At 47.8% G+C, this 23837-nt stretch overlaps 1 protein-coding gene across 1 annotated transcript; it reads right to left on the bottom strand.

Annotated features, from left to right (window-relative positions):
• Dcakd (dephospho-CoA kinase domain containing) lies at positions 1 to 21967 on the bottom strand. Its single transcript, XM_048445843.3, has 5 exons — positions 21849 to 21967; positions 6587 to 6788; positions 6052 to 6255; positions 3540 to 3627; positions 1 to 1057 (listed from the first exon to the last, which is right to left on the bottom strand). The coding sequence occupies exons 2-5, from the start codon at positions 6696 to 6698 to the stop codon at positions 766 to 768; spliced, it is 696 nt and encodes a 231-aa protein (XP_048301800.1). The 5' UTR covers positions 6699 to 6788; positions 21849 to 21967; the 3' UTR covers positions 1 to 765.
• Positions 21968 to 23837: the final 1870 nt, after the last annotated feature.

The following is a 23837-nucleotide window of genomic DNA, read 5'->3' as shown; positions in this document are numbered from 1 at the left end:
TTTCAGACCAATTCAATTTATTGAGCACCAATGGAGAGCAGGCTTAGTACACTAGAGCGGACATGAGTCAAACCTGCCATCTACAAGGATACAGTCTAGGAGAAACCAGTTTCTTGTTCATTACTCGACTATGGATTAAGATAAAACATGGGATGCCTGACCAGGGGCCACAAGGGTAAGGTACTGCAGGGCAGGGAGCATCTGGGGGAAGGCACAGAGGTCAGATAGCATGGGGCCCGGGGAATGCAGAAAGTACAGGGCTCAGAGGCAGTGGTAAGAGGTGGTAGCTGGGTCTCTCCAAAGGGCCCTGCCTCGGACTAGCCACAGCATCCCCCAGACAGGAGTCAAACTGCATTCTGGCAAAGGGCTTCAACCCAGGAGACAGTTCTGTTTGAAGGCCTTCTGTTTAGAAGGATTTGCTGTAGTCCACTAGGGACTTTGTGGTCATGATGGGGCAGATGCTCCAAGAAGGTTCAAGCCCAAGACTGTTGGCTACATCGCTGTAGCCAGGGGGATGGCCACAGAGACCACTGTGTCCCTGCCATCGTGAATAGTGTTCTAAGGGGACACTATGGGGTGGTGGGGCTCTAGGGAGGGCGGTAAGGGGTACCTGACCATGGGCTTCCTTTTGCTCTGAGTTCAGACTGGATACACTCCAGAGCAGGGGCCAGTCCCAGCATCAGAGTGAGTGTAGTGTTGAGGACATGGTACCTGACTTAGGTCTCCAAGGAGGAGGCCTAATGCTTGCTGCCTTGCTGTACCCAACTAGGGAGAAGGGAGAAGGTAGCGGGTGAGCAGGTACAGGAGGCTGGCAATGCCTGCTAGGCCCGTTAGGAACCCGAGCCTCAGTGGCAGATATTCCATGGAGCGTTCCAGCTTGGCATGCAAGAGAATGACCTGGCGTCTGGTGAGGCTCCACTCGCCCGAGTTGTCTAGAACGTGGTTGGCCATGCGGGCCTTGTCCTTCAGGGGCAGCTGGGCATTGATTCTTGCCTCTGCGTCCTCGCGGCTCAGGTTGTTCCGCTTCATCAGCCGTGCCAGCTGTGTGTCTCGGTCACTAAGGACAGGGCAAAAGTGCACTGTGGACCCCAGCCTCCCTCTCTGCAGTGGACAGCGTGGTCAGGTCCAGCTTGGGGCATAGGTTAGGACAGCACCTTCCCTTTGGAAACACCCTCTCTTGCCTTCAGCCACCCTGTCAGGCTGAGACAGGTCCTGGAGAAGAGGACCCTAAGTCCCATCAATCACCTCAGACACCCAACAAGGGCAGACGGGGGTGGGCTGTAGCAGCTGTTTTCTATAGTCCAGGTCTGTCTGTCCACTGGCCTGAGTTTCCCTCTCTAAAATGGGAAGATGTTTACCACTACAGGCCTTTGTCTGCAACTCGAGTACAGAACAAAGCCAGATGTGAGTCTCCTCTATGAACGTCAGCCTCACTGTACAGAGACTACAGTGGCAGAGAACACATCCAACTTTAGCCATGGCACGTTTGTGGCTGGGCAGTCTACAAGAGAATGGAGCTGGCTGGCAGCTGCCTGGGAGTGCACTCTTCCAAAGGTGCGGTGCGGAACCGAGAACCTCCCCGGATGGAACAGCAGAGGCACCAACAGCCTCCCTAGGGCTGTGGCAGCGCACGCTGGACCCTGCTGATGGATATTTTTCTTTACTCATTTCACAAGCCAATTTTTTCTTAAAAACATTAAGGATCACATTTAGGTCCAAACTGCTCCATGCTGGCTCACAAGGTACAGAGCCTTTGGGGACAAGCAAACAATATAACCTTCCCCTTGTTGATCCCTACAGATTTTTTGTTTGTTTGAGACAGAGTTTCTCTGGGTAGCCTTGGCTGTCTTAGAACTAGCTCTGTAGATCATGCTGGCCTTGAACTCACAGAGATCCTCCTGCCTCTGCCTCCTGAGTGCTAGGATTAGAGGCATGTGCCACCACTACCCAGCTGGTTATTTTTTAAAAATTTACTTTTTACACGTGAATGCTCTGCCTTCATGTACACCTGCATGTCAGAAGAAGGCATCAGATCCCATTATAGATAGCTGTGAGCCACCATATGGGTGCTGGGAATTGAACTTTGAACTCAAGACCTCTGGAAGAGCAGAACAGACAGTGCTCTTCATCGCTTACAGCCCCTAGATTATTATTATTTTTTTTTTTTGGTTTTTTGAGACAGGGTTTCTCTGAAGAGATTTATTTTTATTTTATGAGTGTTTGCCTCATTAAGGATGTGCTTGGTGCCCACAGAAGCCAGAAGGAGTTGTATCCCCGGAACTGGAGTTATAAATATCCTACGCTACCATGTGGGTGCTGGGAACTGAACCTGGGTCCTCTGGATAGTGAGTGTTCTTGACCACAGAGTCATCTCCTGAGTCTGATTCTGTCATTAAAGCACCGAGAATCCAAGGACTTCATAGGGCCCTCCTGGTCTCAGCTGGCATCTTCCACAAACAGAATAAAGATCCCAGAGAGGCTGGGATACACTTGGTTTACATGGGCAAGGCCTGGGTTCTATTCTATCTTCATCACCACAAAAACCAAACAAGGAAGAGACTGAAGGCTTATGTGGGGAAGCACAGTCTTATGACGAGACTGCCAGGTTCAGTGGGTTCAGACTGAGTGACAGCCCATGAGAGACTTGGGTAAGGATATGGCAATGGTCAGGGCACTGAGCATCCCAGGGTACTAGAAGCCTCCCACACATCGATCCCTTGACAAGACCTTGTGCCCAAAATACCTGCAGAGCCAAGGCCCACCTAAGTGTCTGCTACACTGTGATACCTGGGAAGTCTCTGGGAAGCAGACACCCTGTGGCTTTGTCTATTCTCACCCGCAGGGACTGTGACTCATTTTGTTGGCAGCTTGATTCTCCTGTTTGCCAAACCTTGATTCTGATTTGCTTCCTGTCCTGGAGAATTCTGAGAAGAAAGCTCTTTCCTTAGGTTCTGACAGCTACATCCACACAGCTCTCTGCCCACAGGTGATCCCAACGGGTGATCTCGAACATTCTGCTCTTTACCCACGGGTGTCCCAACGGGTGATCTCGAACACATTCTGCTCTCTATTCATGGGTGCTCCCAATGGGTGATGGCCAACACATTCTGCAACTGCTCCCACTCCCACGGTCCCTCTATAACTCAGGAGCACCCCACTCCCACGGCCCCTCTATAACTCAGGAGCACCCTCCACGATGAAGTGGGAGCGCGCGGCTGCAAACACGGAGTGTTTGGAAAGCTGTGAACTGCTCTAGGGTGAAGAGGGAGTCACTGAGTAAAGGGGGGGCGGGCTGGAGTAAAACCAGACAACTCAACTAGAGTGTCTCCAACAGCCAGCAGGGGGAGCCCTTCCCAAACACTAGCGAGGCCTGGGGATTCCCTTAACTCCTATTTGCCCCGGGGGCATCAGGATCAGGTATAGAAGTTGGTTTCTGTAAGCCTGGGTACCAGTACCCCAACTCACTTTGTACCTTGGCCACTCCATGGGGAAAGCTGTCCTTTCTAGTCCCCATCAGCCAGGCCGGGCTCCACACTTACCAGTACACTACCACTGTGTGCTTCATGTACTTTAGCAGCTTCTTGGTCTCAAACAGGAGAGGGATGTCCAGAATCACGTAGCGGTACCCTGGGGAGAGGATGGAAAACTCCCAAGTTCAATTCTGCAAGGACACCAGGAAGGATGCTTGTGACCAGTCCCTGCCATAGAGAATGCCCCAGCAGATGAGAGACTTTCCAAGGACAGACATACCCTGAGTGCCAGCCAGTTCCGATGCCATTCAGAGCAGAATGCCGGAGAAAATAACTTCTGGCTGGCTGACCAGGGAAGACCTTGGAGAAGGACTGGCATTTGCACTAGCTTTGAAAGGCCGGGAAGACGTGGGTATTTGGAGTGAGAAGGTGGGGCGAGGAGTTCATGAAGACCAGCAGCACCATGAGCTGGGAGGTCTGTGCAGACCAGGTGGAGGTCTAGCGAGCACAGTGCAAAGGGCACTAGGTGGTCAGGGTAAACCTTGACCTTCAACCCCAAAAGTTATTTCTAACCTGAGACAAGACAAAGCCGGGGTTGTAGGCAAATGGGAAGAGCTTCTAGGAGATGCTGAGCCTTTCTTCCCTATTTGATCTTACACAGGCTCAAAAAACCCAAAGCATAGGCCCTTTCCTGGAAGCCTCTGCAGCGTTCTGTGAGACCTGTACTATCTCAGAGCAGCAAGGGTGAATCACGTTGACTACAGGGCTCCCTCAGTGGAGAAAAGGCACTCCGGGCCCTCCCAAGGTGGAGGCTGGAGAGAGACCATGTGCTCCACACTGTGAATGGGCACATCCCTGACAGTTATGTGTATCCCTGCTGCCCCTTGTGCCCTGCGTGGGCGAACAAAGGCGGAAGGGGTAAAGGGCAGTAGAATAAGGACCGGGAGGGAGGCTGCTCAGAGACCAGGGGCCTGGATGGTATCTCACTCCGGACATTGTCAACCACAGAACCACACACCAGCTGCTGGGATTGGGGCTCCCACAACCTGTGGTCCAGGAACTCTAAGAAAGGCCTTGGGTTCCTGAGCTCTGCTGACACACCTGAGTTTGCAGTGCCCCATGTGACCGCAGGTCCTTAACAAGCTAATCTGTGTAATGAATGAAAGCAACACCGGCTTCACAGGGTGATGGGCAGGATTACACGCGCTCCGAATGCATACGACACTGAGCAGCAGCCAAGCCCCTCAGCCAGTGCCCCCCAAATGATGGGTGTTACTGCTATTGTTCCTGGGAGCAGGGAAGTTGACATTGAGCCTCTCTACCTCCCACTTTTCACCCTCTCCAGCTCAGAGCCAGAGAAAAGGCTGGATCCTCCCCGGGCCTCTTATCTCCCTTTCCTGCTCCTCTCCCTCCCTCCTCCCCTCTTACTGTCCTTTCTCCTGGGTCCCTCTTGGGAGCTGGAAGCCAGTTCTTTGGTTCACCGGTAAAGGGCTGTTCAGCTGTCACATCTCTCCCGCTTGATAAGCCCTGAAACTGTCCTGACTCTATTAAGACATCCGCCTGCCTACGCAGAGACCTCCCCAACAGCTGGTGATCTTATCTGACGTCTGATTATACCAGCTTTGACAGTTGTATTTGTTATACTCATCAGGGAGAAACTGGGGCTGTGGAAGCCACAGCTGTCGTCCCCATTTTTCACCTTATCGAACTGAAAAGAGCTTTCTGGCTTTTATTTAAGTGGTGGTGGTTGGGGAGGCGGGAGGCTGGGTAGATGACACAACAGGAGAGCTCTGGAGCTGGTGACATTATCCAATGCTTAATTTCAGAAGGGGGAAGCCACTGGTGCCTGCAGCCTGGCAGATGCACTCAGGGCTGGCCCGGGAGCAAATGCAAAGGGCAGAGATGAAGGCAGAAGGGCTCTGCAGGCAGGGGTGGGCAGAGGGGAGCAGTGGCATAACGATGGCCTGACAGACAGTGGGGGAGGACAAAGGCGGAGTACAGACTCTTCTTGTAGAGGAAGAAAGATGGCTGAGGCCAAGTGTCTCAGAACAAATAGCAGGAGGGGTTTAGAGCAGCAGGTGCCAGGAGCCAGCTCCAACCTTCCCAGCGCTTCAGGGACTGAGGGGTAGGTTTGGGTCAGCAGTACAGATGCTTCTCATCACATTCTCTTAGAGGGAAGTATTGACCAGAGAGCATTAGGGAGAGGCTCCCTACCCTGTACACAAGAATGTGAGTCGTGAAGGATAAGGGGCCTGGCCATGGTCACAGTTGGAAAACTTGAAGACAACCAAAATGGATCCCAGGAATAGTCCCCATACTACGGCCGACAGGGGAGGGGGCCACTAGGCCCTTTCTACTCAGGGACGCAGACTAGAGGCCATATATACCAGAGGCTGTTGGAAGTCTCCATGACCTAGGGCAGCTTCTCTGCCCTCCCATCTCTCCTGCAGAGGGAAGTACCAATAAAAAGTGTAAACTTAGCAGCCTAGATAACCAACCCCCTACCTTGAACCACTTCAAATAGAGAAAGGCTTTGCAAAGAGGTATCTGTCCCCTTCAGCGCCCAAGTTTAGAGTCTCACCTCGGAGAAAGTACTTGAAGGTCTCCTTCATCATTTCCTTGCGGATCTCAGGGTGGGTGATGGAGTTGAGGAGCTGCCGACGGTCAGGCTGGTTAAAGATCAGGTCCCCAAGGACCTTGCGGTCGATGTCACCATTCTCCAGCAAGACTTCAGTGCCAAAGGCCTCCACAATACGCCGATGGGCAGGATACCCTGGCTGGACGACTGTGGCATGAAGAGGATGGGTCATTCCAGAGCCTCCAGCCACCCAGAAGACCCCACGTGACCAGAGGCAAACTGATGGGGGTCCAGGACTATTTCCTTCAGCTGGAGCCAAAGTAAACCAAGGGAATGAGCAGAGCACACAGAATCCCTCAAGCCAGCAATGGAGCTGAGTTTGGGAGGACAAACTCTTAGGAAGAGCGAAGACTAAGCTGAAGAGCCTTAAGGGCAATCTGATCAGAACCGTCTCCCTCTCGGAACACCCCGAGATAAAGAGGAGGCTGGTGGAAGAAAGGAAGCACAGGGGCAGCACTCGGGCCCCCTCCCAACTCACCATGCCGGGCAATGACATCGACATCAATCACAGCACAGCCCAGCTGTTGGAACACCTGGATGACGGAGCTCTTGCCTGAGGCAATGCCTCCCGTTAGGCCCACCAGGAACATCTTCCCAGAAGAGAAGACAAGCAGAGGAGCCAGAAAACACTGGACAGTCGGCACACTCGCCAATTAGCTGCTCCACCAGGCTGGAAAAACCTGTTGTCAAGAGACATTCAGGCCTGGTCAGCACGGGGCCACAGGGCTGAGGGACAGGAGACAGCAGGTTAGGCAGGGCCCAGTCCTGGGCTTGGGGAGCTCTGGGGTTGTTTCTGAGAAGAAATTTCCAGTGCTGTGTGTTGGTGTGGGCTGGACACTAATTAGGGCTTGGTGCATGCCAGGCAAGTACGGCTCTAATAAGCCATTCCCCAGGGGCTTATTCATGTAGGCCTTGAACTTGCTATCCTTATGCTTCAGGTTTCCAAGTATCTGGGATTAAATAAAGGTCTGCACCAATATTTTCAGTTTCTTTAAATCTTTTTTTTTTTCTTACACTTTTATTTTTAGTGTGAGTATATGCGTTCCTTAGTAGGGCTTGAAATCTGTCAGGACCACTTTCGTTAACTTGCAGATTTATTGTCCTAATTAATTACACTTTGCCTGGCTCACGTGGAAATGGGTTTGCCTCTCCTGAAGACACAAACAGCAGCCACTTCTGTGTGGTACAGATAGCCAGAAACCAACCAACACGTTTACATCTATCTAGCTCATTCTCACAGAGAGGCAACTAAAGAATGTCACATTTTAAAAGTTACCCTGAAGACAGGTAGTCTCCCTTCAACAAAAGGGAGTTAAGGACAGGGTTCAGTTGTCTAAGAGAAACTTAGACCATTCAGCTGAAGTTTTGTGACAGAGAATGTGATATCAGCGTCTTGGTCCGCATCTCTGCCAATGTCCCTCAAACATAGCTTCTCAACTAGGTGTACCAACACAACCTTTCAATCCCAGCACTTAGGACAGACACTAAGGACAAGAAGACTGAGCTATGCGGTGAGCTTCAGGACAACGTGGACTACACAGTGAGACTTTATTTCTAACAGAGAACAAAACCAAACCAAGAGAAGGGCTGGGGGCCCAGTGAGATGGCTCAGCAGGTCAGTGTCTGCACCAAGCCTGACAACCTGAGGCTGACCTCTGGGGCCCATACGGTGGGAGGACTGAAAACTCACACTCTCCAGTTGTCCTCTGACTTCCACACGTGTATGCGCGCACAATTTTTTTCTAAAGTAATTTAAAACAAACTCACAAAATGGTTTCAACATGTTTCTGGCAGCTCCTGCCCATGTCATGACGTCTCCTCACATGCCTGAAACACCCGTGTGAGACAGCTGTGCTGTGAACTGCAGCGCTTCCCTATGCGCTCAGAATGCTCTGCTCATATGGAAACACAGCGGTTTAATTAAAAAAATAAAGAGTATTTTCCTACTGTCATTTGTTGGGAATCTTTGGAGAATATTACCAAAATGTTTGATTTTAAAAATTGCTATTTGAGTTGATTTGAGTTTCAGTTTTTAAAATTATGAAATGAATTTGAGCAGAATTGTCAAAATTTCCAACAACTTCTGAACTAGCCCTAAACATACCTCCACCATTTTATACTATGTACTCAGGTGAAACAGTGTTCGCAGCATTGACACCCAGGAAATTAAAGTATCAATCAACTCTGAAAAACACCGAAGATGACCTACATCTTATACTATCAAATAGTCAACCCTGATTTGGTTTAATTCTTGCGTGGTGTGGCATACTCCTGTATCCCAGCATTCAGGACAAAGGGGTAAGAGAACTGTTACAAGCTTGAGGCCAGACCCGTGTACATAGCAAGACCCCATCTCAAAAAGGCAAGAAAGGGCTGAAGAAATGACTCAGGGCTTAGGAGCAGATGCTGCTCTTGCAGAGGATCAGATTTGATTCCTAGCACACACATGGTGGTTCATAATCACCTATAATAACTCCAATTCCAAGGATCTGACACTCTCTTCTGGCCTTTGCAGGCACCAGGCACACACCTGGTGTAAATACCTATATTCAGACAAATCACACACATCAAAACCAAAGAGTTAATGATTTATATAAAAACAGTGCATCCACTGGTGTGCCAATCTGCTTCTGTCCTGTGTATATCAAAGAAATGTTTGAGCTCCTTCATTTGCTTAATCATTCTGCTGGCCCTTAAAATACATTTCTTGATTTTGTCTGTTTTGTTTGTTTTTGTTTTTGTTTTTGTTTTTCAAGACAGGATTTCTCCGTAGCTTTGGAGACATTTCTTGATTATTGTCACTAATACCCATGTACCCAGAGTCACATTCTGGTGAGAAGCAGGTTTGGATAGGAACATTTTAAGAAGTCCTGCTCTAAAGCAAGCAAGGTCTGCATCTCTTTTCCGGAACACCAGTGGAGTAGGGAGTGGGGTTTGAACAAAGGGAAAGGGCCAGGGTTCCACAAGAGAAGCCACCGACTGCCAGACTCAGCTGAAGGGACTTGGGAGACCACCTAGTCAAGCTGACCTCAACCCATCCCCAGAGCTGCCCAGACCCTTCCTGAGAATGAAATGGAATCCAATCTCTGGGGATAGAGCAGCCTCAGCAATTCCGGTTTATGGCAGGGCTCAGAATAGATCCTAGCTCTTCATTCACGGCAGCACATAGTAAAGAACAAAGGAAGAGACCTGCCTGCCAGGCTAGCTTTGAATTCACTATAACTGAGGATGACCCTGAACTCCTGATCCTCTCAAGTACTGGGATTATAAAGTGCAGTCACTGGCTGGGTGGTGGCGCACGCCTTTAATCCCAGTACTTGGGAGGCAGGGGCAGGCAGATCTCTGTGAGTTAAAGGCCAATCTGATCTACAAGAGCTAATTTCAGGACGGCTAGGACTGTAACACAGAGAAACCCTATTTCGAAAAACAAAAAGAAAGAAAACCAAAAAAAAAAAAAAAAAGTAAATAAGTATGTACATCATTCCCAGTAGCTGATTGGCTGATTTCTTGATTGCCCTTTTTTGTTCTGCAGAAAGGGAGGAAGGGTGTTTGTAAAGTGCAGGGTACTAGAGCAACCAAATGAACCACCACCCTTTTCAGTGCCTTGGCCTTGCATCTATGGAAACAGCCACACACTTGGCCTTCCGGGGACAGAGGAATACATGCATGGGGAGGGGTTGGCTGCTGGCTTGAAGGGGATGGATAGAATTCAGCTGCTCCTGTCCAGCAAGCCCTTAGTGACTCAGTCCCTCACCAGCTGTTGATGAGGCTCCTCTGTGCTTAGAGCAATGCGCAGGGACCTTGCGGACAACCCATGGAAACTACAGATCTTGCCCTGTGGGAAAACTGGAGACAGACCGAAGCAAATGAAAACAGCTGGAAGCAACAGAGTACTAGTGGGGAACAGGAAGTTAGGTGACACTGGCCTGGCCTGGTCCAAAAGCCCCTTTGCACGCTAGGCTGTCCAGAGATTAGGCTCTGCCAAGAAAGGAGGCTGAAGCTAGAGCCCACTGTCCTTTCAAAGTCCAGCAAGGCAGAAAACAAGGCTTATACCAAATTCTCCCAAGGACCACTCAAACTGTCAACAGCTCCCCCAAGCACACATGAAGCCACCTTTAACATCCATGCTGCTAATCAAGCCATTATTTCCCAGAATCCACCCACTTCCCCTGGTGAACCAGAACCTCACAACCATCCCTAAGTTTGGCCAAATCTGAGTCCTCTGCAAAGCTTTAAAAACCAGTCGCAGAATCCAGACCTAAACAGAAACCAGCCAGGCTGGAAGCACTGGCTAAGAGGGAAGGCTATGGGCTACATAGAGAGGAGTGGGTCCCTGTCTGTGAACACGGGAAGATACCTGTGTGCCCTCAAGGAGCTATGACACCTGGGACAGAGGGCAAGTGCTCTGAGAATGACCAACAATGGAGCCCCAGAGGCCTAACCTTTTCTAGGCGTCAGTCCCCAGCCCTGCACACAAAGGGCCCAGCATGGCATCAGATCCTGAGGGAGGCTGTGTCATACACGATTTCCTCCTCTCCTGCAGTCAAAAACGCTCAGCTGGTAAGTCAAGAAATGCCATGACCAATGGAGGCCCTGGTCGTTCTTCCTAAAAATTACATATATAGCCACGCAGTGGTGGTACATGCCTTTAATGTCAGCACTCAGGAGGCAGAGGCAGGCAGATCTCTGTGAGTTTGAGGCCATCTTGGACTGTTTCACAGAGAAACCTGGTCTTGAAAAACAAGCACACAAAAAAATTACATCTCTTGGCCAGGCACCGTGGCTCACACTTTTTAATCCCAGCACTCAGGAGGTAGAAACAGGCAGATTTCTTTGAGTTTGATGCCAGCCTAGTCTGCATAGTGAATTCCAGAACAGCTAGAGCTGTCTCAAATAAACAAAAGTTACATGTACATCTGTGCATGTGTAGAGATCAGAGGACAACTTAAAGGCTGGTCCTCTCCCCCATGTGGGTCCTGAGAATTAACTCAGACTGCCATGGCAAGCACCTTTACCTGATGGGCCACCAAGGCCTGGCTCTCTTCCTCTGCAAGACCACAGGCTGTTCTCAGAGCTGGCTCGGCTGGAGGATAACTAAAGGTTCAGAGAAGGGAAACGGGAGCCTTGTGCCAGGAATTCAGTATGGGCTCCACTAGCCAAGGCAGGGCCAGAAGAGTAGGACTGTTCCCAGGGGAGCCACGTCCAATGCTTCCTCCCTGTCACTTGTCATGTCAGGGGAGAGGCTCAGAAACAAAGAAAAAGGCAAGCAAAGGCTTTGAGACAACAGCGTCTACATGCCAAATCCTCTGTGGGCCCAAAGACCCAAGAGGAGGCTCCATTTTATTGTTCTCTGTAAACAGCGAGCTACTCCAATATGCCCTTCTAACATTCCCTCTTGGGCCCCGCACCCCAGAGAAGACAAAGGAGATTTGAGAAGAATTTCCTTGGACCGTCCTCTGGTTTCTTTGGAAATGAGTGGGCTGCCTCACTGCTGATCGAAAGTCACAGGCTGAACCTGTAGCCTTGACACCTAACCCAACAGTCCCTACTTCCTTCTTGGAAGCTGGGAGGACTGAAAGATCTCTGAGCACTCTTCTGCATAAACCGCCCCTGCTTTCTCCATTCCCTCAGGGCTGTGCACAAAGGTCTCAGGAACTCCGGTCACTCCCTGGCCAGGCAGCCTCTCTTCCATCTCAAGGCCGCCACACGAGCTGCTCCTGATAACTCTCGATGCCTGATTTTTTAACATCCCATAGGCACTGTTCATTGACCCTACCAAACGAACAAGAAGCTGGAGTGGGGTGGAGCACACAGAATGTGATGGGGGACATAGTAGTACCAGGAATGACGGGGAGGGGGCATTTGCTGTTTTGAAAGAGGGGCCGGAGAGGTCTGTCTGAGCTAAGGCCTCCAATAAGCAAGACAAGTCACTGAGGTGTCTGTGCTGCTACAGATGAGCCCTGCTCATTACCAGCCGCCAGGCGTACCGACGGCATACTCACTCTGCCTCCCGTGGACTCATGCTTTGTACTTTTAACATGTGACTCTTGTATATGACTATTTTCTACAAGTTTGATTTAATTATTGAGCATGTAAGTGCAGATGTCTGCAGAGGCCAGAGCCATTGGATCCCCTTGGAGTTGGAGCTTCAGGCAGCTGGGTTCAGGGACTTAAACTTAGGTCCCCAATGAGACCAAGACAAGTTCCTAAGCCAATTATCAGTCCCTGTGCATGACTACTTTTAAGTGACAAATAAATTCCACAAAGCCACAAACCACATCTAATTTGTTCCCATCTCCAGCATAGTGAGTGTCGTTCAATGTCTCATTTAATATGTGACAACGTTAAATTACTTAATCTTAGGCTGGAGAGATGGCTCAGATATTAAGAGCACCGACTGCTCTTCCAGAGGACCTGGGTTCAGTTCCCAGCACCCACATGGCAGTTTATAACTGTCTGCAACTCCCGTTCCAGGGGACCTGATACCCATGGCAAAACACCAATGCACATATAATACATTTTAAAAAAGATTTATTAATTATGTATACAGCATTGCCTGCACGTATCCCTGCAGGAAGAGGGCACCAGACCTCATTACAGATGGTTGTGAGCCACCATGTGGTTGCTGGGAATTGAACTCAAGACCTCTGGAAGAACAGTGAGCACTCTTAACCTCTGAGCCATCTCTCAGCCCCCATAAAATTTTTTTTTTTTTAAAAAGGCTGACCTATTGTTTAAAAAAAAGCTATTTAGGGCTGGAGAGATGGCTCAGAGGTTAAGAACACTGACTGCTCTTCCAGAGGTCCTGAGTTCAATTCCCAGCAACCACATGGTGGCTCACAACCATCTGTAATGAGATCTGGTTCCCTCTTCTGGCCTGCAAGTATACATGCAAGCAGAACACTGTATATGTAATAAATAAATCTTTAAAAAACAAAGCTATTTAATCTTTGACTCAGTTTTTTTCATATGTAATTTAGAACTAAGGGCACCTACCATTCAATAGAGGGAATGTTTCTTTTGTCTGTTTGTGAGATGTGGTCTTCCAATGTAGCCGGGGCTAGCCTCTAACTTGCAGCAATCCTCTCTACCCAACACTCCTGAAACACTGGACTGCAGGTGTGTACAAGCATGCCCAGTTAGAGGGAGTCTTTGGTAACTACTTATGGAATAATGCCCAGGGAAGGGGAAGATAAACATTTGGGGTCTCATTCTCCTGTAAATAGCAAACTGGAGGCTAGAATTAGCCTTGGTCTCCATTCTCTGTCATTTGAGCATGGTGATTACTGTTAGCAAATCATTCCTGGGGTGGGGTGGGGGTTGGGTTGACCAGGAGGAAATGCTACTTGGTTACTAAGATACCATGTGAGGCACTCTTCTATTGGCCCCAGCCTGCTTTCACCAGGCCAGGACCTGGCTGCTCATTAGTGAGCAGCTCACTTCTCGGAGTGTCACACTGGGCATGTCAGGCCAGCTGGCCCCTTCTCTCCTTCAATTGCTTTCCAAAAGGGTTGTATCCGTTATCCTCCAATGATCAATATAATCATACATGAAAACGAGTCAGTCCTGTCTTGGGACCCAATTATTTTCTTGTAGAACAATGACTGAAAAAGTACATTGTTTGTCAGTTTACTATTAAGTGCTATTTTTATACTCTTCCCCAACTCCTAATCGGTCATTTTTGGTGAGGGTTTGCTGTTTAAACCGGGAGTTCAAGTTCTCCTTTCTGATAGGTCTACTAAGTCACCAGTTCCTCTGAGCTGCCCATTACCTGGAAGAAGTGGCAAGAGGGGGTTAATTCCTCCTTCTGCCCATGGCCAACACCAAATGAAGGGAGGAGATGATCTCTTCTCAGCACAAGCCAGCACACCAAGGAGCAGCTAGGAATGAATGGCAGGATGTGCACGGACTGGACTACTATGTAGACATTAGTGCAGAAAAACAGGTCATGGGGAAGGCCCACTCCAAAAAGCTTTGTAATGAGATGGACCTTGGGCAATTTCCTTCTGCATTCAGAACTTCCCTTAATTGAGTTAAAAAAATAAGATCAGTTATGACGTCTCACAGGAGTCTTGTCAGAATTAATGAGAGGACAGAGGTCATGGTCACTTCATCTTCCCAATTCAGAATGTGATGTCACCACCATTGAAACCTCCTACCTCCCCACTTGCTTGGGCAATACAGCAAGAGCCTAAGGAAGAAAGGAAGGGACTGAGGGAGGGCGGGGCAGAGGAAGGGAGGGAGAGCCACAGACTGAGTGTGCAGGTAACATGACAACTTTTGGGAGTAGGTTTCTCCTGCCACCATGGACTCCTGAGATCAAACTTGCTGGTCCAGCCAGTGTCAGTTCAGCTCAGCCCTCAAAACTCCCCCAGGAACTCCTAACCCACTCCAGTGTTAAGTCAAGACCTTGCAGAGTCCTTCACAGGTCTCGTGGACACAGGACGCTCCCACCCCCTCCTCTAGCTAGCCCCCCTGCTAGTCACAGAGTTACTTGACCAAGCTGAGCACTCTGCTCCTCTGCAGCTCCCAGCAAAGAAAGCACTTCTCCAGATAGACGGCTCGGCAGCTCAAAGGGTTTAACTGGCATGCCTGAAGCTGATAATCTGGGGAATACCCTTGTAGGGGAGCCAACTCCTCAGACTGACCTCTGAGCACACACCTGCACATGTCCCCCCCCCTCTCTCTCACACACATCTTATAAACAAAACTGATTTTAAAAAAGAAAGAGTTCCCCATCAAACTCTCTGCTTCGCTGTACTCAAGTATAAACAAGAGCACCCTGCTTTGCTCTGCGGGCTGCTAAACCTCTCTTCATAGCACTTACTGATCCACCCCCATCCAACACACTATGTTTACTGCAACCTATCTCACATCTAGAGCCCAGTCCCTTACACTTAAGCTGTAGGTAACAACCCACCTACAACAGTATAACTGAATGTGGGAGCAACAAAATTTGGCAGCAGTGAAAGAATTATGAATGTGCAATGGCCACCATGAATAAAAATGGATCCAAGGCATTTCTAGTGTTCATCCATACTGCAGCACTCCTGGAACTTCATTGCACCCCTCGTCCTGGATATCCAACATACACACTCATCTCACATGCACAGTGTAAAGTAACTGAACACATGGATTAGTGCATGCTACGAACTGTAATGTTCTCACTGGGAGATGAGTGGGCTTAGAGACGGTAGCGGAGGACTGGAGATTTAGCTCAGTTGGTAGGGTGCTTGCCTAGCATACCCGGAAGGCTGGGTGCTATCCCAGCAGAGCATAAACTGGGTGTGGTGGCTCACACTGGTAATCCCAGAACTAAAAATGGAGGGAGATGGAGGCAGGGAAGTTAGATGGTCAAGGCTGAGCCAGTGAACATGGCTTAGTGTGTCAAGGCACTTGCTGCCAGGCCTGACGACCTTGGTCCTATCCCCAGGACGTACAAGGCAGAGAGAACCACCTCTGCCTCTGCAAGTGATCCTCTGACCTGTCTCAAAATAAATTAAATGAATGATAAACTTTGAAAAACATTGAAAATGCTCTACATACTACAGGTATTTCAAGTATTTAGCCAAGATTTATTTTTTGTTTTTATTAGATTTATATATTATGTGTTTGCATACCACATGTGTCTTGGTGTCCAGAGGTCAGAAGGCATCAGGGTCCCTGGAACTGGAGTCACAGATGCTTGTGAACCACTCTGAGGGTGCTAAGACCCAAACCTGAATCCTCAGTAAGGGCAACAAGCGTTCTTAACTACTGAGCCATCTCTCTGTTCCAAGATTTAATTTTTAAAAGTTTAAAATTTATGGACTTGGCGGGGGGAGTGTGACGAGATCAAATTCAGGTTGTTAGACTTGACAACAAGCACCTTTATCAGCTGGGCCATCTCTATGGCCTCCGAGATTTAAATTATTGTCTAAACATTGTACACATATATGCTTGAAGCTCTCAGAGGCCAGAAGAGGGCATCGGGTCTCCTGGAACTGGAGTTACAAACCGTGTTGCTGCCTGATGTGTGTTCTGGGAACCAAAGCCATGTCCCCTGAAAAAGTCTCATTTGATCTTCACTGCAGAGCCATCTTCTCCAGCTCCAGCTCCCGGTTTTGGTTTTGTTTTGTTTAAAAGAGAACCTGGAGGGAATCCAGGACCCTACCAGCACACAGCAATGGGCCTGCCTAGTTCCAATTTATCAGTCTTATCTCTGACCTTTCACCCGTCTCCCAGACCTATCCTGGCACTGCTGCCACTCACAATCAGTATTTTCCCACTAGTCACCTAGGTGTCAGGAAATGTTACTGCATGCAAGAGTGTTCACAACTGCTGCAAGTCCGCTTCCTCCTCCCACCACATGGACCCTGTGTGTGTGTTCACACCTGCTGTGCAGGGTGCATGTGGAGGCCGTAAGACTGCTGCTGGGAGTCTGCTTCCTCCTCCCACCATGTGGACCGTGTGTGTGTGTGTGTGTGTGTGTGTGTGTTCACACCTGCTGTGCAGGGTGCAGGTGGAGGCCCTAAGACTGCTGCTGGGAGTCCGCTTCCTCCTCCCACCATGTGAACCGTGTGTGTGTGTGTGTGTGTTCACACATGCTGTGCAGGGTGCAGGTGGAGGCCCTAAGACTGCTGCTGGGAGTCCGCTTCCTTCTCCCACCATGTGGACTCTTAAGACTGATCTCAGGTTTATCCACTAAGCCATCTCTCCAATCCTCATTTTAATATTTATTTCCTTTTTATGTGTAGACTCTGGAAGTATAACATGCTATGCATGTGCGGGGAGTTAGCAGTGTTTGAACTGGGTGCTGAGAACCAAACCTGGGTCCTCTAGAAGAGCAACAAGCACTCTAAACGGCTTAGCCATCTCTCCTGCCCATGCCCTTATTATTTTTTATTTGAAATGTTACCATTTACTAAAGACGTGAACAAACGGATATGCTAATGAAATGGATGCGCTTGCCTACTTTTACTAAATAATTAATCCTGGCTGATAAGCAGGACATGAGCAACATTTTTCCAAGCTGACAGGTAGCTTGATTTTAGGATAACCGATGCTAAGTCAGGTGTGACAGCACACAGCTGAAATCCCAGAACACGCAGACAGGCAGGAAAAGTGTGACGCTAGCAAGGGAAAACAAAACCAAAGAAACTACCAATGCTTCCACAGGCTGCAGCACAAAACGGCAGGAGCGAGCACAAGCATTCTACTTATTCATTTACTTCTTGCTTTCTTGGGACAGCGTTTCACTATGCAGACCTGCTTGCCCCAGAACTTACTATGTAGACCAGGCTAGCTTCAAACTCAAGGGATTCACCTGCTTCCTGAGTGTGCCACCAGATCTGGCCAGTTTTCTTTTCTTCTTTTTTATGGTTTTTTGAGACAGGGTTTCTCTGTACAACACACAGCACGGCTGTCCTGGAATTCACTTTGTAGACCAGGCTGGCCTGGAACCCACAACAGAGATCTGCCTCCCTCTGTCTCCCGAGTGCTGGGACTAATGGTGTTGTGCCACCACTGCCACATCTTTTTTTTTTTTTTTTAAAGGCCATTTTAGAAATTGTTGGAACTTGAACTTAAAAAGTGGCAATTCAGCCTGGCAGTGGTGACGCACACCTTTAACCCTAGTACTTGGGAGACAGAGGCAGGTGGATCTCTGTGAGTTTGAGGCCGGCCTGGTCTACAAGAGCTAGTTCCAGGGCAGGCTACAAAGCTACAGAGAAACCCTATCTCGAAAAAACAAAAAATAAATAAAATCGGCAATTGATGTACATGCATGCAAAACATTCATACAAATAAATATCTGAATCTAAAAATTAATAATTCATTTGTTAAATGTGGTGTATGCACATGCAGAGGCCAGAGGTCGTCAGGTGCCTGGCTGTGCCATGCTGCTTTACTCTTGTTCTGGGTCTCTCACTAAACCTGGAGCCAGGCACCAAGCCCCAGTAATGATCCTCCTGCTATGTTCCAGTGCCCCTGCCTCCAACACTGGGCATATGGTCAGTAAGTGCTTTAACCTTAACCCCGACTCATCTACCCAGACCTGGGAACTAAACTTCAATGGTAAGAATAATAGTTTATGGACCATAAGTATAGCATATAGACCCAATACAGTTTTTAGAATATTCTGCAACTGTGTCCAAGAACTTTAGATGATCAATTGTAACTCTTACAATTAAATTTTTCGGAAGGTTTTTTTTCTTAACTTAAAATCATCTGGAGTTATACAGATTTCTAAATAAGCATTTTCCATTCCATCCTTCCACTTTAACTCTTTGTTGTTGTTCTCTGAGACAGGGTTTCTCTGTGTAACACTTCTGGCTGGCCTGAAACTCACAGAGATCTGCCTCCTGGGGTTAAAGGCAAGCGGCACCACCCGGCCCATGTTAACCTTTAAGGTAAAACTTTCCATTTTATCTTGTAACATTAGAAGTTACAGTTTCTTCACGAGGAGACACACCTAAATCATTGAGTTCTTTGACAGTATCTTTTAAGTTTTGGAAGGTCTAAATTATAATGAAAAACATTAACAAAATTAGTTCTTTTCTCAATCAAAACCTGCTTAAACCTCACCCTGAGAACCTCACCCTAAGTTTGCATATAAACAAACTTTTGTAATCACAGTCCATGTTTCTGCAAAGTTTTGTAAACAAATGGCCATTAAAGGCAATTCTTTAAGAATTCTTGATGAAGTTAATGTCTTTTGTAGGGTATATTAATGTATTTGTTTTTAGCTCCAAGGGCCTAAAGTGAGCTAGTCACATGTTCACTGCCAGTCTGAACTTTTGCTATAAATCCAATATCTCCCCCATCAGCTGCTTCACACCATCTGTCTGGGCACCAAGGCAATATTTTCTCCCTTTAAACCTTCATTTGTGGAAAACACATAGACTTTTAAGATAATAGTTTCCCCTCTTAAATGTGACCTTCTAAGTAGGACCAAATAGTGATTCTTCATGAACGTTTCCTTTATAGCCCTTTCTTACATAAAGAAACATCAAGGCTTTACCTAACTGAACCATAGGCTTTGAGCTGCCCTGGAGCCTGGGAATAATTACAAATTTCAGACACATTCTTTTGGAAACAGCATTGTTTGATCAAAGCATTTTACAAATTCCATTCCCATACTTTCCCCCCATTTTAATACAAGTAGGTAGCTAGCTAGGCGCAGTGGCTCCTCTAATCCCAGCGCTAGGGAAGCAGAGGTGAGAGAATCCTCACACCAACCTGAGTGATGAGATCCTTTCTCAACCAGTCAATAAATAACAGCAACAGGGCATCTTCTATTGCACAGTGCTTAGTTTTCTCCAATTACATAACAATTTTAAGATGCAAACACTCTTAAAAATAACGGATTTCTCTATGTAGTCCTGATTGTCCTGGAACTCTTTCTGTAGACCAGGTTGGCCTTCAACACAGCCTCCCAAGTGCCAGGAGTAAAGGCTTGGGTCACCAAGCCCTGCCTAATAGTAACAAATTTCCCCCCAAAATTTTATTTTCTTTCAAAATATATTTTAATTAAATCTTTATGAAAGTTGTTCAACAGCTGGAGAGACGGCCCAGTGGTTAAGAGCACTGGTTGCACTTGTAGAGGACCTGGGTTCAAATCCCAGCATCCACATGGCGGTCCACAACTGTCCATAACTCCTGTTCCAAGGGGTCCGATGACCTCTTCTGACTTCCATGGGCTCCAAGCATACATACGGGGCACAAACACTCATTCAGGCAAAACACCCACTCAAAAAACATACTCTTGGACTAAGGATATAGTATACTTGGCCAACAAGCATTAGGCCCTGGAAACAAAGCAAATTTCTTGTTATTTGGTTTTTGAGACAGGGTCTCATGTAGCCAAGCTGACTTCCAAATGGCTACATATCCCAGAATCACACTGAACTGTTCCTTTGACCTCTACCTCCCAAGACTAGACGTTTGGATTACTGGACTTCAGCCCCTGGCTTCACTTAAAAAGCTGATATTTACACGGACATACGTATCTAGTGGTAACGGTTGAGATTATTAAAAGGCTTCCATCCTGACTTGCAATAACATAATACGTGTCATGGATGTGTCTGGAACCCCAGCACTTTAGAGGTGGAAGCATAAAGATCCGGAGTTCAAGGTCATCCTTAACTACGCTAATCTTTGGAAGCCAGCACCAGTGGAGATCCACATCTCAAAATAAATAAATAAATACATAAATAAATAAATTTTTTTAAAAAATGGGCTGGAGATATGGCTCAGTGGTTAAGAGCACTGGCTGCTCTTCCAGAGGTCCTGAGTTCAATTCCCAGCGACCACATGGTGGCTCACAACCACCTGTAATGATATCTGGTGCCTCCTTCTGGCACGTGGGCATACATGGAGTCAGAATGTTGTATACATAATAAATAAATAAATCTTTAAAATAAACATTTTAAAAAATTGGTGTGCCCCACCATGCTTGGTAAGATAAAACATCCTAACAACACAACCTTACCCAAAGATAACTCACTTAACACATGCTGAGTGAGGAATCACCACTTCTGTTAACAGAGAAGACTTTGCTGTGGACAAGCAAGCAAGTGTCCATTCTGTGCTGGGAAATCAAGGCTGTGCTGAGGTCAAGGGTGAATTCTGACAGACTCTGCCAGAAACATGTAAGCTATTCAGTGTTGGATTCTGAACTAATGACGGGTTGTTGCACGATCATAATGTCACTGTTGCCGTATTTTCAGCAGTCCTCACATTCAGTTAACTCTGGGTCAGCACCCAATTTAACAAGCTGTGGGTTAAAATACACGCACAGAAAACCCAAAATGTACGCCATTCGAAACTTCAATGTATCACCTTTAAAAATGAAACACAACGGGAAAGTGTAACCAGGTAATAATGTCCCTGTAACCCAGGGTCAGCACAGGAGCTGCGAACACCCCTTAGCGTTAACCCCAGAGATGCCTGTCTCTGCCTCCCCTGGGAAGCAAAAAATAGGAGTCAGGTACTCTGAGGCCCTCAATTTTTTAGCGTTATGTATTTAAATTTTCATCTTGGGCTGAAATCTTGCTGTAGGTAGATCACGCTGTCCTGGATGCTCCCGTGAGGCCCTTAACTTAGAGGGTTGAGTGGGAGGTTGGCTCCGTCCCCAGACCTAAAGTAAACTAAAAGAATTTGGAAAACCAACCATTTTAGCTTCTCTGAGGAGGAGAGCCATGAAAAACAAGGCCTGAAAATAAGATGGTAGATGCCGTTTTGCATCTACCACCGAGCTTGAGATGGGTTTCGTTCCCACTTTTCAGATGAGGGTAGGCAAGGCGAGGAAGGTCATACTATTGGAAAGAGCAGAGGTTAGATTCAAAAATTAAAACTGGGTCCGACCCCACAGCTCTAAAGCCCAGAGGCTTTGGCCAGAACCTCGGATTTTCCATCTCTTTCCAGTGGTAAACGTTTTCGTTCCTCCGGTTTCACGGCTGTACAGGGGAAATAACGCTTGATTTCGCAGGTTTGTTGTCAAGACGATAAACGCGCTTGTTTGCCCCAGGGTCAGCTACAAATACGTGTTTGTCTTTTTTTTTAAAAAAAAAAAAAGGCGCGCACAATGCACCAGACTGGGCCGCGGGATCCCGCGCTCCGCGGTGGTACCGCGCGCAGACCCGGCCCCCAGACCCGCGCGGCGCCGCCGGAGGAAACAAAGCGAGCGCTCGCGGCTGCCACCCGTCGGGCCCGCCCCCTCCCGGGGCTGGCGGCTTCCCTTCGCCCGCGCCGCTACCTACCGGGGCTCCGACTCGGCCTCAGCCTCGGCCGCTAGCCCAATCTCCGCGGCGCTTACTGGCTGGCTCGCTGCGAACAGGAGGGATGCGCGGGCGTGCACGCCGACCGGACGTCCAGCCAGCGGAAGGGGCGGGACCGGAAGGCGGGGCCGAGCGTCTGCCGCCTGCACGGGAGGAGGTGGGCGTGGTAGGGCCGAGCTCTGCAGAGTCGGAGAGGGTCCAGGCTCAGTCTTCAATTTTTTTTCACTACTTTTCTTGACGGCCAGTGGAGGAAATATACTTCCTGGCGCAATTTCTATCACCTGTTTTGTCCCTTAGAGCAGTGAATACGACCCTTACATTTCAGGAACAAAATGATCAGAGAAATGTGTCAATAAAACCACGACTCTGCTTTAGTAACCACAGTAGCCACAGCAGTTAACTGAGCACTTTTTATCCACCAGGTTTTAAGAGCACTGTGTAATGTTATTATCTCAGGCCTCAGAGTCCTTATGGTGGATAATGTCGTTAATTTAATTTTACACAAGAAGTAACTGATATTTCGAAGTTAATCCATTTCTCCGCTCAAAATCAATTGATTGCTGGTCCATTTTTGTCCATACCTCTCCTAAATAACAATCTCTCCATAGTTCTGCAGACACGACTTCTTTCAAAAGCATTTTCATTCAATTACTCTGTTGGACAGCATCACATTTTGGGCATGCAGAGGATATATATTACTTGTTAAATATTATAAGGTCCATGGTAGGCAAGATCTGATATCAATATCTGATATCTAATATCGATGGGGCCTGATTAGTGGGCAGGACAACAGTCTTCAGGAGAGGAACCGCTGGTAAAGCGACTAAGAAGCAGACTCTTGGATCATGTCAAAAACCAGCCGTCATGATCTGGACCTGACCTTTTTCTTCTCTTGCACCCTCTGTATTTGACATAATATGCACATGTGACATAAAACAGGACTTCTATATCTAAATTTAAAATAATCAAGAACATAGCCTGGCCTAGCGAGCTGAAATTAGCAGATCAAGAAATGCTGCCTCTGGGGCTGGAGAGATGGCTCAGAGGTTAGGAGCACTGCCTGCTCTTCCAGAGGTCCTGAGTTCAATTCCCAGCAACCACATGGTGGCTCACAACCATCTATAATGAGATCTGGTGCCCTCTTCTGGTCTGGTGGCATACATGCAGACAGAACACTGTATACATAATAAATAAATAAATCTAAAAAAAAAAAGAAAAGAAAAAGAAATGCAGCCTCGCCGGGTGTTAGCGTACACCTTTGCCTTTGATCCCAGCACTTGGCAGGCAGAGGCAGGTGGTTCTCTGTGAGTTCGAAGCCAGCCTGGTTTACAGGGCGAGTTCCAGGACAGCCAGAACTGTTACACAGAGAAACCCTGTTTCAAAAAATCAAGGAAAGGCCGGGTGGTGGTGGCCCACACCTTTAATCCCAGCATTTGGGAGGCAGGCACAGGCGGATCTCTGTGATTTCAAGACCAGCCTGGTCTACAATGCTAGTTCCAGGACAGGCTCCAAAGCTACAGAGAAACCCTGTCTCGAAAAACAAAACAAACAAACAAAAAAAAATCAAAGAAAAAGAAGAAAAGTCTGCCTAACCAACCAAAGAAAGATTCCTCTGCATGTGGCATTAGACTCCTTACACACGTTTTCCCTCTGTGTCTACAATCATCTGTATTTATAGAGCGTTTCATTCGATGTCTGCAGCACCTGAAACAGCTCATGATTCTTCAGCTCTACCTTTCCCCTGGCCAGCTTGACTTCACAGCGCTCGCCTCAGGTAGGGTAGCTAACTCCAATTCTAGGAAAGATTGATCTTCAATATCCAAATTATTGTGGTTTGATTAATAACTTGATCTGGCCTATTATTTTGGTTATTACACCAGATTCCAGCTTTAGGAAGGGAATGGACAGTTATATTACAGAATAAATCAGGTAACAACTCAATATCATTCTGAAATCCTCCAAGCAGAACCA

This window comes from Myodes glareolus, chromosome 9 (assembly GCF_982192425.1).
Source record: "Myodes glareolus chromosome 9, mMyoGla1.1, whole genome shotgun sequence".
NCBI classification, from domain to species: Eukaryota; Metazoa; Chordata; class Mammalia; order Rodentia; family Cricetidae; genus Myodes; species Myodes glareolus.
The sequence above is the reverse complement of the archived record's forward strand: the minus strand, read 5'-3'. Positions and strand labels throughout refer to the sequence as shown.